This window comes from Sander vitreus, chromosome 6 (genome assembly GCF_031162955.1).
Source record: "Sander vitreus isolate 19-12246 chromosome 6, sanVit1, whole genome shotgun sequence".
Taxonomy (NCBI): domain Eukaryota; kingdom Metazoa; phylum Chordata; class Actinopteri; order Perciformes; family Percidae; genus Sander; species Sander vitreus.
Genome location: NC_135860.1, coordinates 11,854,354 through 11,870,044, shown reverse-complemented (window position 1 = coordinate 11,870,044; position 15,691 = coordinate 11,854,354). Strand labels below are relative to the sequence as shown.

The window sequence follows — 15,691 nt, the reverse complement described above, 5'->3', positions numbered from 1 at the left end:
AATCATATTAATGACAAAAACTGAACTGTGTTTTTTTTTTTTACTGGTAGTTGGGGTGTTTAATGTTTGACCCGAAAGGTTTGGTTTGGTTGCTAACACATTGAACTCTGATAAATCTGTATTGCTTTTCCATGTTTTCATATGTGTTTGTAGGCGTTTATGTATGGAAGGCGACACAGCTATGACTATATGAATTAAATCAGCCGACTTGGGATCGGCTGTCTGTTTTAAGTTGTACTGATTCAATAAGGCAGCTCGCAGAGAACATCTGACTGAAGATCAGTGAAATAAAAACGTGACCTTACGTCATTTAGCATAGGCGGAGGGCTGTAATTGGTCGGTTTTTCAGTGTTTTTGTGCTACTGCCTGTACGGAACTGCACGGGAGTTGCCCAGACCATCCAACGCTAATGACTAGGAAGGAACCTCTATGCTAGGAACGTTAGTTTTCAGGTATATTAAATATCGCTTTCAAAATACATTGAATACTTTTCTCCCCGTTTGTATTTACGTTATCACTGATATCACCCAGGGCCCGTATTCATTAAGGCCTGTGTGTAGCTACAGTTAGCTAACGTTCTTAGCCAGGAAGTCAAATCCGTTATCGCAAATGCACGATACATCTGTTATATATGTCATAGTACACCAGATTTAGCTGTAGTTTTTCATTTGAGTTTGGTAATTTAGATAAACAGCTGTTTAAAGTGCATTTTGTTAAATGTTGTTGTTTTTTTCCACAGACATAATTACGTAACGTGCCAAGGGGGTAATTTGCCGACGTTTGCGGCTTCGTGTTTGAGGAACGCCTCGTCTCTTTGGCTTCCAGCTGCTTTGAAACGAAGACAACGAAGCACGTCATAGCTGACAAAAGTTTGCATTGCATGTTTCAAGACAGCGTCTAGCTAAAACCCAAAACAGGTAAGACTGCTGAGCTTGCTGAAACGGGCTTTGAAACATGACTAAGAAGACTAAGATTAAGAACGTGCGTGGCGCTGTAAGGTTACCTTAACACTAGCAACAAACAAACCGCAGACGGCTTGCTGTTGGTTTTTGTTAATTGCTAGGTTACGAGGAATGTGTCTTAGCTGGTCTTGGCTGACATTTGTTCAAAAAGTGGTATTTTCAACAACTGACTATATGGAATATAATTTAGGATTACACACAATAGCATAGGGCTACAACTAACGATTATTTTCATAGTCGATTAATCTGTTGATTTTTTTTTTTCTCGATTAATCGATTAGTTGTTTGGTGAAAAATGTGGATCAGTGTTTCCCAAAAGCCCAAGATGACGTCCTTAAATGTCTTGTTTTGTCCACAACTCAAAGATATTCATTTTACTGTCACAGAGGAGAGAAGAAACTAGAAAATATTCACATTTAGGAAGCTGGAATCAAATAATTTTTACTTTTGTCTTTAAAAATTACTCAAACCGACTAATCGATTATCAAAATAGTTGGCGATTAATTTAAGAGTTGACAACTAATCAATAAATCGATTAATCGTTGCAGCTCTACAATAGCATGAAATAGAGGTCAAACTGTCAAACAGCTTAAATAAGGATGTAGTTTCTACAGGAAAAAAGCAAGTACAATTTGATGTACTTACATTGCAGTAGAGCACAGCGTTACTTTATTTATGTTGGTGGTTGGAACGAATCACGTTATTTCTTAACTTTACTGTTGGAAAGTTAGTTTTACATGTCCAATGCATGGTCTAATGTAATGGTTGTATGTTTGTGTTCTTTATCCTGAACAGTTTAACGCAGGTGGTAAGGTGGAGAGGGGCTATAGGCAGACCCATGGCCGCCGTGCATTACCCAGAGTGCCCACTCAGGGACTCACTTTACTGGGATGAAACAGAGTGCCTAAACTACTATGGGATGTTGTCTCTCCATGAGGTCTTTGACGTAGTTGGTTGTCAGCTGACAGAGACTGACATTGACGTGTTGTCATTCCTTTTGGATGAAACCTGTCCTGCACCACACCCTCTTGACCCAACAGGTTGGACAGTTGAGCCCTGTGGCAGCGATCCAGATGACTTGGGCATGTCCCCGAGTCCTGAGCTGCTAAAAGCCTGGATGCGATTGAAGCCTCAGGGCTCCCAGCATCACTTAGTGGCCTCGTATAAGCCCAAGAGTGGCCTTGAGCTGTTGTTGGAGCTGGAGAGGCGAGGATACCTTAGTGATGGCAACCTGGAGCCACTGCTGCAACTACTGAGAGTCCTCACTCGCCATGACCTGCTGCCTTTAGTGTCCCACAAAAGAAGGAGGACAGGTGAGGATGAATCACAGCGGTGCTCATTATCACCTAGAGCCAGGTTCTGTTTGAGGTTTCTACCTGTTAAAAAGGAAGTTTATCTTTGCCGCCGCCACGCCAAGTGCTTGCTCATGGGGGAATGTTGAGTCTTTGGAAATTAAAGAGTGTGGTCTAGACCTGCTCTACGTGTCCTAAGATAACTTCTATTATGGTTTCACACTAACCAAAATACTTGTCATTGTTTTTGTTTTTCAGTATCTCCAGAGCGAGTTGGACAGGGGTATGGAATAGAGAACAGAGAGTTGGTGTGCGCCTCTGGAATGCAACATAGCTGCAGACAGACAGAAATACCTCTTCCATATTTCACACAGCAATCGAGAATTGGTAAGTGTACTGTAGTATAATATTTAGCTCACTGGAAGTATACACTACAGTGTTTCCACAAACATTTTAATCAGACAAAATCAATCAGTTTTGGTGATAAGGCACTAGCATCCTTTCTGCCATGGAAATTTAGTTTGTTCCATCCTGCTGCTGTTGTGCTAGAAATGTACATGTACACCATTTAAGTTGAAATGGATTTTCCCAGGGAGATTTATTTAATGTGTTGTTGCGTTCTGGAATGTGTCCCTTAAAATTCTTAGCGTGAGCAGGAGTCTGAGCGTTGCTGCTAGGCGTGCTATAGCATGAATCGGCAAGATAAACCTGACCCCTTCTGTTTGGATTCACTTCTGCTCAAAATTATCCCAGCTGCCCAGCTGTAGCTGAACATGTCCGTATGCTTCGGCATATTTTAGACTTTTCGTCACGTCTGCTTTCAGACACACATCCCTGTTCAGAAAGCACGGCAGTACGCATTCCTCCACAAGATGCGTTTGTTTACTGTGGTCATGGAAACGCTCTGATTATCTCTATATTGTCCCCTTGAGGACTGCCGTTTTGTTTCCTCCACCGTAGGAGCACACGCTCAGTATGTTCACCAGGGACGCACATTTGTGCCAGCTGGGCCAGACGTTGTCATTTGTGTTTGCGTACTTGTATGGACCATGTTTCTCCCCTAGGTCTAATATTGGTGCCTGGTTACATACCATACGTTTGTGGCGAACTTTACATGGGGGGGAAAAAAAGGATTTTTTTTTTTTTTTTTTTTATCAGAGAAACTGATAAACATTTAACAGAATTAGCAATTAACAGAAATAGGGCAGACAGGTAAAGAAATAAAACAGGACAACAGCAAATCTCACAACAAAATGCTCATGTCTTATTGTCTGAATTCCACAAACTGATTCCATGCATGTTCTGTCAGGTATTTACCCTCCTATGCCTGGGCCATCTGCAAGGAGGAGGAAGAAGAGGGGAAATGGCTGGAGCCGCAAGCCCAAGAAAACTAGCAGACAGGGCCCGCCACTGCCTCCTCTACCACCACCACATAAAGCGTCCTGCAGTAAGTGCAACCCCACTATTCTTAACCTGTCTCTCTTTTAGCTTTTCATCTCTCCCCTCCTTTCTTCATCCCGCCATTTTCTCTTACAGATAATTCTCCGTTCCATTCTTTTCATTAACAGTATAAGCTCTAATTTCATTTGGAATCTGTTAACACCACCTATCCTGTTTTGTCACCCTAATTCTGATGTTTGTCTATGCTATACCTCAGCTTGAGTTAAGGAGTTTGTATACCAAGTCTGAATGTTTTTTCAAACTGTCTGTAGTGGCTACTACTCCGTTCCAAAATTATAGCCACTGCCCCAGCAATAGAGGAGTTATTTTAAACGTACGTATATTCCTTTGTTGTAGATCAAGGCACCATGCGCTTGTTGTTTGAAAACAATAAACAACTCGCATAGCCTACCAAAATGTTGTAGGCCTACGCACGGAACTAGTATTACCTGGGGACCTCTCTGGTCATTTGTAATAGGTGCAGAGGTTGTCTGTTATCTTTATCTCGTGTGAATCTGCCATGTCCATAATTTGTCAAGTAAAACTTCCACCGCAAATTACCTACCATATTTCGCCAAACACAGAGGTTACACGTCAATATTAGTCCTGTGCGAATCGGCATCTCTGTGATTTGGGGTCGTTTTGGCTGCATTGGAAATTATAAATTAAAGTTTTGACAGAGCCTTGACATTATATCCGGGGATAATGTCAGTTAATTTAGTAAAATACAGACTTTGCTTATACCGTGTGAACGCGCCACAAAAATAATCTGTGTTTGGCCTTATCTAAAGCTAGGACTCCCAATCGTTCTATCCGGTTTCCAACTTCCCTTTAAATAAATTACTATGGTGTCATTGTCACAGAATCAAAATGAAGGACACATTTGCCAGGCGTACCAATGTTATAGATTGTCTATTTTTTTTTTTTAAATCCCAGAGTCCCATTTGACGCAACCCTTCCTGACAGCAAAAGAACATAAAGCTAAATATTGCAGAACTTAACTATGTATTTGCTGCTATCACCTGGGTATAAAATCTGTCTCTGCTACATAGGCCGTGACCTTTGAGCTATTGTTGAACAAAGTATGATTTTATTTTTTTTTTGTGTACCACACTTACTACAATTATGTTTTGGTCTGACAACTTAGTTTAATGTCTCATGGCACCAGAAAGTCAACACCTTATTCACTGTCTGAGCAGCGGATGCTGACAACAATTGATTCAACTGTTGGACAGAAAGAAACTAGCTTGCACTTCGCTTTCAGTTGACTGACATCTCCTTTATACTCAAGCGGTTCACATGATGTTTTCATTGTCACGCTCTGACTATGTATAGACTTACTGTATCTCCTTAACTGTCTTAATTAAACATGCAACATCATGGGGATTTTGTCGCCCTATCCATTTCTCCATCTTGACATTCTTTTCCCTCATTTCACCTTGTCTCTAACCCATTGGCCTATGTCCATCTGCTGCTATTGATAACAGTACAGACTGGTAGGTTGTCTCCTGTCCTTTTGTCTACTCTATACTAAAAGAAGCTGTCCAGTCACAACTAGATTCAACCCTTGTTCTGCTTTATTGTCAAGCTTGATACAAAGTTGTCACAAGTGTTGACTGTCATACCTCACATATATTCCTGAAAAATTCTCTTGAGCAGTTGTTTGAAACAATCTAACTCCACTGGAAAGCAGCACTATGTAATCCATTAGCAATGTCCTGTTCCACGTTTCAACTATTGCCTGTCTTTTAATCAGTCAATGCTAGTTTCTCTCAGCACAATAAGATTGACATAACACTTACATCAATTGCCTTTTTGTGTGAAGTTTGCTTAGTCATTCATGCAGACCTTCTTAAACATTTCTTTTGAACGTCGATCTTTGCCTATTGGTCAGAAATACTTATTACAACAAAAGACTGATGATTCATACTCCATGAGGACAGCCCTCTTAGCTATTCAGGATGCGTGATGTGCCTGTGACTATAAACCTGTCGCTGTCTTGACTCCACATTTGATTCCACCAGGTTGACTCAGGATTGTGACTCAGATCGAATAACCTAAGACACAATGGATCATGGAGACAGAAGGGAGACTGAGGAACAAAACAAAAAAGTCTGTCACTCCACTCAGTCCATACATACTGCAGTGTGCGTGATCAACTCAGTCATGTGCTCTCTCACAAGTCTGGGCCGATGCCTAAGGTAAAAGAGGCTCTATGCCTTGTTACAACAGGGGTTGGTGCTGCCAGTTTGCTCTGTATTCGATGCTTGTGTACATAATGTAGCTGCCCCCTACCCTATCCCCCTCAGGATACGTAATTTGCTCCTCAAAAAAAGCATCCTGTAATGTTCTTTAGTGTTGTGCTCTGTGGATGATTCCTTATCTATTTCTGACAAGGGTTGTTGGTGTCAGTGTTTCACAGAACTGAGTCCTCAGCAGTAAGCCTTAAATACTTCCAAAACGTTTTCAGCTGATTTCTCAACTTGATTTCTCAACAAAGATCTCTGGACAACTCATTTGAGCTCACTAAAACCACAATAATGGGGATAAATTGTATGTAGAGAAAGTATATTTTTAAATTCTGTGCGGATAATATCCGAGCTTTCACAAGCATGTCCAACTGACCGCTTCTATGTCTTGGTAGGGCTGTCTGTTTTCACTATAAATGTACATAGTACATGTGTTGACATACACATTTCTGTTACTACATGACTATAAAGTAAGATGATGAAAGCCCTGCAATAATTGTGTTTGAGTTTTTGTTACCTAGATAGCATTTGAGACCCTAGATCAAAACACTAGTTTTGCAGTCATATGACAATAGAAACACAGTTTATGATAGCTAATATTTGTATTATGTTGTATGCTATATTGAAAAAGAAAATAAGTTATCTTGAATGTGGCTGCAAAACATTGTAAATAATAAAGAGAACCAATCCTTACCAGCCAAGTTAAGCCGTTGATATACTTGCTTTTAACATTACCAAAGGCATGACTGCTGCCTCGCATATCTCATCGTTTGATCCGTTGGCTGTGGAGGTACTCAGAAATAACGCTACAAGGTTGTCTATGCGAACGTATGGTTAAAAAGCAAGTGTATCTTCGGCTTTAAGGAACTCCCAAGACTTTAACTAATTGTTCCACTTTACTATTTTCCAATTTGAATCTGGCATTATTCTTTCATTATTCTCTAAATGCAGTCAAATACTTGGCTGAGCGCAAATGGCAGAATACTCACTGTGACCTGAGGTCTTCCCACGTTAGAGGGTGGAGTTTGCAAGTTGTGTTACAGGAGATATCAGGAGATACAATCAAGGTGGTGAAATTTGAGAGAAAGTCAACACATGCAATATTAATACATAAGTAGGGACATTATATATACATTTATGGTATATTTGCTTCTGTAAACCAAACAAAGAGACAACAATCAATTGGTTTTGTCAAGTTTATCTTTAGGTTATTGGTGGTTAATGTTTGAATGGTTTGGGTCTTGGTAAATGACAACTAATTAATAGACTGAAGAGCCTGACTTAGAACAATAAAGCCCAGTCTTTAACCTGCAAACACAAAATAAAAATATGTTGGACATGTTTGTGAAGGTGCCAGTTTTTGCCGCTTGTGGGAAACGGTTTGGGGCCGTCCTTTACTCTCACACTATCTTCATTACGAGTGGTTTTAAGTATCTGCCTTACGATTCAATCAACTCAATTCTTACTGGCTAACTGAAACTTCACGTAAGCCAGCTCTGGAGTCTCAAGTTAAAAGGAAAATGCTTATTCTGCACAGCTACTCGTCCTTTCATAAGGACTAATCCCGTATTCCATGTCAGAGAATCTAAAATGGCTGCCAACAGACATCCGTTTCAAAAAATGCCCGTGTAACCTTTTACTCAAGCAGTTCTGAGGAAAATAACCCAACAGTGCTCTGCTGAAGGAAGCTCCTGCTGTATCTTATCTCTGTGTCCCGTGTGAGCCCTGGATGTGCGTTTGTCAAGAGGGAGCAGAGATAGATAGGGCGGTTCAGTCCAATGCTGGCCCCTAGCTTTTAAACAGACCTCAAATACTCTTTCTTGTCATGATTCATCTCTCAGATCATTTTCAGTGAAGTGTCTAAATTATATTCTGACAATGACAACTGCGGTTACAAATGCCCATAAGGTGTCTGTACCCTCAGCTCAGTAGTGGTTTTGTGCTAACTAAATGGGGTGCTTGTGAAGGCCCTTACTTGGTCTAATAGACATATATGATTAATGTTATGGTTGGTGAGGGTAAGGGGATTGGTCAAGGTAAGAGTAGTCCCAAGCATCCCACTTAGACACTACCGTGTTATATTATAGAGCTACAGTAAAGTCGAGCTGATTAACTTGTCAGTACCAACTATTGCCCTGACTCAGACTTCATTACAACTAAGAGAAGTGAGTGCTGTGCCATGCCTGCTTGATGTTGAAAAAACGACCCAGTCGACAGATGTCCAACCCACTTGTGCTTGTCTCTTTCTCTCTTTCTCTCCTTTCTCTGTGTTCGCAGTTCTAAACAGACCAACCTGTGTGTCAGGAAAACAGTATCCTCCTTACACACAGTCAGAGGGAGAGAACGAACTCTAAATGCTCAAACTACGCAAATTGGTACAGAGAGTGATTTTTGTCTATGGGGAAAAGAGAGTTCTGTCTGCCTGTCTCTCAATACTCCTCTAACTCTCCACACTCTTGGTCAGTCGTTCAGCAGAAAAGCGGATCGATAAAGAGTTGAAGCTCTCCGTGCCAAGTGACTCCTCGTAAATGGGTACTTAAACTTTTTTTTGGAAGGGGTGGGGTGGGGGTGAGATGGAGGAAGCCAAGGCTTGGTGTTTAAAGTGAGAAAATGAAAGCTGTGCCTCCTAATGTCCTGTCTAAGTGGATGTCTCTGTGTCTGATGAAGCGTGAAGTGCTCTGTAACCCTAACAAAATGACTATCATTGTGTTCCTGTGGTTTTAAATGGCCTTCTCCTCAGTGCCACTATCTCTACCTCCATCCTGCTCAGTATGAAATGGGAAAGCAGAAATGGAGGCCATCCATAAATACAGTAATTGCATGAAGGGCGGTTGTTTATCATAGCCACAGCCCTCACACAGTGAAATTATCCAAAAGGTCGAACTGTTAACAGCGCTTTAACTTAATATTTCACTGAGTCCGTACTGAATATTGTTTGAGTGCAAAAAGTTAGGTGACATACAAATAGATGCCCTATTTGACATTTTGTGATAAATCAGAATACCAAACTGCTTAAACACATCCTGTCACTGCTCATTTGTCAACATGCTTGCAAGTATATTGTACAAACAAAATGTTTTCAAACCCCCACCTTCTTTTGCAACATTGAATCACAGTGCATGCGTTTTTGACACTGATTAACAAATTAAGACTTTGTCAGAGTATAAATAAAACTGCATACATTCATAGGTTATTGTGCTGTCATAGTATTCTTGCAGCAGCAGGTTTTTCATCCAAGATTTCTCTGTATTTTGCTGCATTCAATTTACACTCTACCTTCTCGAGCAATATAGGGCCTGCTGCAAAGAAGCATCCCCACAGCCTGATGCTGCTACCACCACACTTTATAGTGGGGATAGTGTAATTTTGTTTGTGAGCGGTGATTGGCTTATGCCAAACATGGGGGACTTTGTCAGAATATAAAAACACCTACCTTTGACTTTTTATTCAGAGATGTCTTGTAATTGTGTTTTTCAATACTGACTTCCTCTGCCTAGTTGTGTGCACAGTGTCTCCCATCTCAGCTCATTCAGAGTTTCTATTGTCCACAGTTGTTGCACCAATGCTCTAATTAAAGCATGCTCTATGCAGATTACCATCTTTTTTATGATTGATTGTACTAAAGGGTATTGTTGCTTTGGACATTTTTTTTTTGTACCGTTGCCATTTGTTTGTAATATTTGTCTTCATGATGCAGTTTTTGCCATGAAGTAGACTTACCGGCTGTTAGCAGTCCACTGTTAATCAATGTTGCAAAACATGAAAAAAAGAGGGATGAATTTACGTTCTCTGAGGAGTCATGATCTGTAACAAAATAATGTATCAAATTGTATCTGCATGTATTCTCAATGGATTGACCTGAAGAAAGTTAATAACCTCAGTATTTAAGACATTGTTATCGAGACAGGGTTTAATAATTTGTCAAATCACAAATGTCTTATTCCTGTAAAATGTCAGTATTTCATATTCTTGTACCATAATGCATCTATGAAGAAAAACATTTTGCCTTCTCTGTACGAGCAAACTAAATTGTAAATGGAATGATCTCCATCTGCAAGTCTTACCCCAACCCTGCATATTTTAAACATTTCCTAAACCTTATCGATTAAGTGCCCCCTTTGATCCAGTCCTTTTGTTTTTGTAGTTCTCTAATTACAGCCTTATGAAGCATGAATGCAAATGCCAGTGTTTGCCAGTGCTTTCCTACAAATGTTAAGACATGCAAAATCAATGCCTTAATTCAACATTTGCATTTCTAATGTTGACATTTTCCAAACTTTATCCCTCTGGAGTCTTGTGCCATACCCCGTAGCCCCAAACTAAATATGAATGAAGAAGGGGTAAACGTGACTCTTGAGTTAAAACATTTTCAGTGGAGTCATAGCTACCGTATAGTTAACCAGTTACAGACCTTAATAAGTGTTCAAGTCGGGTCCTTGGTGCTCTCTTGTAATGATTCTGTTCCATGACTGAGACTCCATCATTTTCTTCCCATCAGTCATAAGTATGAGCTTCAAACACTATTCTATAGACCTGTTCTGTTATGTGCTAATATGCTTCTCACTCCTCCAAAAAGTCTGTCAGTTTACTCTAACATTGAAAGGCATTTTAACATTTTGACAAGCTATTTATTTTGAGTGCAGTCTTTTTGTTTCCTCTTTAAAGGTGGAGTCTGCGATTCTAATCCAATACACTTTTTGTCAACTTCAGCGACTATCTGATCCGTTTGTGCTCATGCACAGGACAGGGGAAAGGCCATAGATGTATAAAGAGAAGGCAGTGGGAGCGAGAGGGACATGCACATGCTAACGTTCTGAAGTAACACTGAAGGGAGGGATGTATTTATTTGGGTGTTGAGTTCAAATACCAACAATCATTTTCCAGAATCGCAGACTCCACCTTAAGATTTCACCTTAAAGGTCTCTTGTTTTAAACGTTTAATGGAGAGCAAAAAAAGAGGTTTGGTTAGGCTGGGTTTTGTATACCTAGAGATGAAATTATGGCTGCTTGGAAAAATGTTTCTACGCAACTTTGCAATGAGACATTGATGACAATGTTTCTAGTGAAATGGATGTTATTGGTAGTAGATGCTGTTTACCTCTACTGAAGGGGTTTGAGTGGAAGGGATGGATTTTTGTTGCAGCAAAAGTCGTCAGCAGCTGGTTTCCACTCGAAGCTCTGGAATAATGACATGGGGGACGATCTCAGCGGTGCTCTTACTCAGTACAGTATGTATCCTCTGATCTTTCTCGCTGCGCTGTTGCATGACCACCAATCCTGTTACTGCGGAACTCCAGCAGCTATCTGTTCTCGGTATTAAACACGTTCATCAGAATGAATCTGCTGTTTTTAAACACCGGGCTGGAACAGAAAGCCACTCCATGGCTTAACACTGCTAAGTTGCTTTCATTACTGCCACTACGATATTTGCTCAGGGTGTCAATTTAATTTCAATTTATTCATTACGTGAACTCTATAGCCATGATTTTTTTGTAGACCATGCAGGATGTCGCACTGAAAATTCTCATGCATCAGTTTCTTTTGATCACTGCAGTCATCTAGCTAACAGCTGACACTAATACTTAAAATGATGGAATTGCCTGGGAAGAAAAGGGACTCGACTACTGGTTCAGTTGCAGAGTATTTCTCTCAATGCTCCAAAATGTCATTTTCACCTGAACAAGCTAAACGGGTCACAGCAGTATTTAGCACAAGAAAATGCACAAAGTTGGTTTGGTCTAGCTCCAGTGCCTCGCATAATTAGCAGTTTTCTTTGCTCTGCTGCACCATTATCATACTTTTGACAACAAAAAAAAATATATATATATATCCTGAAGCATTTCAGTGTACAATTTCCAGTCCATTTAGTATTCAGTTTATTGGGTCACAATCTTCCTTTGGTGCTCTTGACCCCCCCAAAACCTTTTTATTTTTTCATCCCTGCTTAATGTAATGCACCAACTTAGATAAGCTGTTTTTAACGATTTTGTCTTGTCCTTGTTTTTCTTCTGTTTTGATTTCATGACCCCTCCCTTTCTGTCCGTTACTGAACATGGGCTACTCCAATTTGACTGTTCACTTCTTTTCACTTTTTCCATCTTTCCTCATCCTCCACTACTGTCTTCTTTTTCTCTCTTTCCTCCCCCCTTACCTTGCTATATCTTTGCCTTCCCTTCTGTTTTTTCATCTACTTTTCCCTTCATTATTTCACCCCTTAACTCTCCCCTACCACACTGTCACCCCTATTTTCTACCACTACTTCCTCCTACCTCTTCCATTATCAGATATCCGCCTGCGTGTCCGGGCCGAATACCTGGAGCATGACTCAGCACTCCGTGAGGGTGTCTCATCGGACAAACGGCAGCCCCTGGAGCGACAGTTTGAGTTGTTCAGCCAGGCCAGCTCCCTGCTTCGTTCCAGAGACCTGGGTTCCATCGTCTGCGACATCAAGTTCACAGAGCTGGCCAACCTGGAGGCCTTCTGGAGTGACTACCTAAGCGGAGCTCTGCTGGAGGCCCTGAAGGGAGTCTTCATCACTGACTCCCTGAGGATGGCAGCAGGCGCGGAGGGCGTCCGTCTGCTGATCAGTGTGGACCAGGATGACTACGAGGAGGGCCGAATGTTGCTGAGAGCTAGGAGAATGTTTTCATCTAGTAATGGTGGGCGCACAGAGACTCGCTGGGCTGTATAGGCTGATAAGACTCTTTGGGGTGTATTATATTAGCTTTGATAAATTGACTAGTAGGGAATGCTGCGAATTTGCAAAAAGCATTTGCAAGGCCTCCTTCTGCAAGTTGCAATCCATGTGTAAACCACTAGATGGCAGCTCTTACATTTGATGTTTGTGTTCATAACTGGCCTTGCATTTTCAGAATTGTCAGTTTTTCGTTGAAACATTACCATTATTTGTGAAAGAACATGGAATAAGATTGAATCAATGTGCTTTCCCTTGGGATTCATGCACAGGTGCTTTGTAGGACACCAGGATGAAACCGGATGTATCAAGATTGTTCTTCTTAGTCTCAGTAAGAACAGGAGCAAGCAAGCCTGTGCCAAAAGATCAAATGGTAAGCCCCTCATTACATTATTAATCTTAAATAAGGTTAAGACAACTGATGTGCCACAAATAATAATAAAAAAAAATACCACAAATAACTACATACTGTTGACACAGTCAAATGCTCACGGTCAAGGTTGAGCCTACGCACGGACATGCACGTACACAGATTAAATGGGCCACAATGATACCAAACTTGTAATCAAGTGTTTGTTGCCCATTTTTTCCACATTTACGCATAGACCGTGGGCATTCAGATTCCAAGATGTCTCTAAATTCTCTTGGTTTTGGACTTGAAGAATAATGATAATGTTAACTGGCACTTTTCTTTACTTAAACTAATTTCAAGGACAAAGAAACATGCCAAAAAAGTTTCTGATCTTTAAAAATGTGTGAGAACTGAGCACAGATGGAAAAGCGGGCTGCTCTCAGTACAGATTGATCTTTGTGTTGAACTTTGGAGAGCGGAGCCCACGCATATACACCTAGATAACAAACCCTGGGATCCTCAGCCCATGTGTGCCACGATAACTCGACCTTTGATTGCCGTGGTCAGTGGATACGGCAGTTGCCAGTAGATGACAGCAGTGATTAGGGCTAGGCCTCAGCGGACCATGGAAGATTCATCATCCCAAGCTTGTCAACAGCAACTCGGATAATGCAATGGTGGATTGTGTCCAGGCTTCAAGCTAGGCCTCAGCAAGTGCTTCTCTCAGCAAGTAAAGCACAGGACAGTGCGTCGGTCAATAGAAGTGATGTTTGGGAGATCAAAATCAAAAGTGCACATCCCAGCTCCACTCAGCCCTGCTATGTAGGCCCAGTAGAGTGGCTCACGGACAGCTGTCTACTCACCCTGCTGGAACTAATGCCTGGACTTCACTCATAGAAGACGATCAATAAGGCCCCTCCTCCAAGTCCCTTCATACTGGCACGACTTAAGCAGGCAGACTTGCTACTGTCTGAGTGCAGGGCAAAGCAGAGGACAATGGACATATTTCCATGTTTACTTTAGTGGGTTTTTGATCTTGCATTTGTTCTATGTGTGATTGTATTAGTCATAGAAGATTAAAAAAAATATATATAATAATTCAGGGGAACATTTTTGTTAAAGAAAAACATTTGTTTGGTATGCCAATTCTTTTTGTTGAAATCTTTATATATGATATATTTGGTGAATAATAAAGTTTTGATGGCCTAAAGCAGTTTTTTTTGCACATTGACCTTTATTGAACCAATAACTAAAATTGCTACAATGTAAATCTTTGCTGCCAATTTTGTAGAGAGGAGAACATTCTGGAAACGCACATCTTAACGATTGCGTTACTCAAATTTCCAAAAAATGTCACTCCAGCACCAAAGTTGTCCCTGTCAACTAAGAAACACGGTACACAAGCTGTTATATACGTAAAGTACTTGTTAAAACACTCATAACCAAACAGCTGTTACAGTTTTCAAAAATGATATATTGCAAGAAAAAATATATTGTGTGCAACACAATGTGCATGTTTTTCAGCTGTTTTGCCTGTAGGAAGTTTAAATAAGCCTTATACAAGTCAACATAAACCCCTTACACCTAGCACAACTTGTCATCTTCTGAAGTCCCTCTGTCTCATCTTGTATCTCTTTGTCTAACATTTTGTTATAGTGCTTGTTATTGTTATTTTCCCTCAGTTTTCTGAATTGCCATTTATCCCAGTCCTTCACCCTCCATACCTGTATTAGTGGGAGTGTGCCCTCCTGCCCCCAAACGGTCTGAAGAGGTCCATCGAATGCAGGTCACCGTGGGTCAGATCCTTAATTATTTCTACTTGCTCTAAGCTGTCAGCTTGATGAAACCCAAGAATGGTGTGTGCTTGTACTATTCACATGCTTAAAGGCCCAGCAATGACAGTGTACGTAATTACACGAAACTGCTGGTTTGCGTGTTGAGTTGTAGAATGTAAGACACTTAGACACTTTTACACTTAGAATTTCTGCAAAACAATATGTAAATTATTTCCAATTAAGATCATCTATGTTTTTGAAAATGTAATTTTCTGTCCACAAGATAACTTCCTATAGATAGTAGCTAAAATTATAGTATAAAAAAAATCATTAATTACACCTGAACAAACTGAACGTTTAACAAACAGTAGTGTTAGTTATAGTAGACATTTAGCTGCCATTTTTAGGCACAAAACATGTCTTTGAAACCGCTGATGTTAAGAAGGATTCTTACCAAAACCAAAATGAGTGACACCTATAGTAAAATCTATTTCATGCCTTCCTAAGCTATTAAATGGATATTAAGATTCATTTAGTTTTCAAAAAATCTTCATAGCCTTGCTCCCGATTAAATTGCCAACAACCTTACAGCTAGTAAGTCCTGTCCTGTAAATTTAAGATTGTGCACGTTTCTTTCTGCTTTTAAAAGAAAATTGATGTCCTTTCCCGTATGACATTATACTTAACATTCATGTAGTAGTACAAAGATTATGGCAACTCCTCAAAATCTAGGGCAAAAATAAATAGGGAAAATGTTATGCCTTGTGTCAAGTTGTATATTTTCAGGCTCAGTTGTGATGATGCTAAATCAATATTTATGCTAACAAGGAATGGCAGAGATGAGTCAATATGTTTGTTTAAATGTAACATTAAGAAATGTTTATACGTCTTGCTTGTTTATGATATTGAGTGGGGTCTTTGACTCGC

The 15,691-nt window shown here is 40.3% G+C and overlaps 1 protein-coding gene across 2 annotated transcripts; it reads left to right on the top strand.

Moving 5' to 3' along the window:
- The first annotated feature begins 342 nt into the window (after window positions 1-342).
- On the top strand, window positions 343-14,203 carry dedd1 (death effector domain-containing 1). 2 transcript variants are annotated; one of them, XM_078252545.1, is made up of 7 exons: window positions 343-452; window positions 740-917; window positions 1,758-2,275; window positions 2,513-2,641; window positions 3,564-3,701; window positions 12,228-12,602; window positions 12,910-14,203. In XM_078252545.1, exons 3-7 carry the CDS (start codon window positions 1,801-1,803, stop codon window positions 12,918-12,920), a joined length of 1,128 nt encoding a protein of 375 aa, XP_078108671.1. In that variant the 5' UTR covers window positions 343-452; window positions 740-917; window positions 1,758-1,800; the 3' UTR covers window positions 12,921-14,203. The 2 variants fall into 2 exon arrangements, with proteins under 2 accessions (XP_078108671.1, XP_078108669.1); XM_078252543.1 differs by having other exon boundaries at window positions 12,228-14,203.
- Window positions 14,204-15,691: the final 1,488 nt, after the last annotated feature.

Coding starts and splice junctions, on each gene's coding strand:
- dedd1 (XM_078252543.1), top strand. CDS start 1,801: ATGGCCGCCGTGCATTACCCAGAGTGCCCACTCAGGGACTCACTTTAC. Junction 2,642..3,563: donor CACACAGCAATCGAGAATTG/GTAAGTGTACTG, acceptor ATGTTCTGTCAG/GTATTTACCCTCCTATGCCT. Junction 3,702..12,227: donor ACCACATAAAGCGTCCTGCA/GTAAGTGCAACC, acceptor TTCCATTATCAG/ATATCCGCCTGCGTGTCCGG.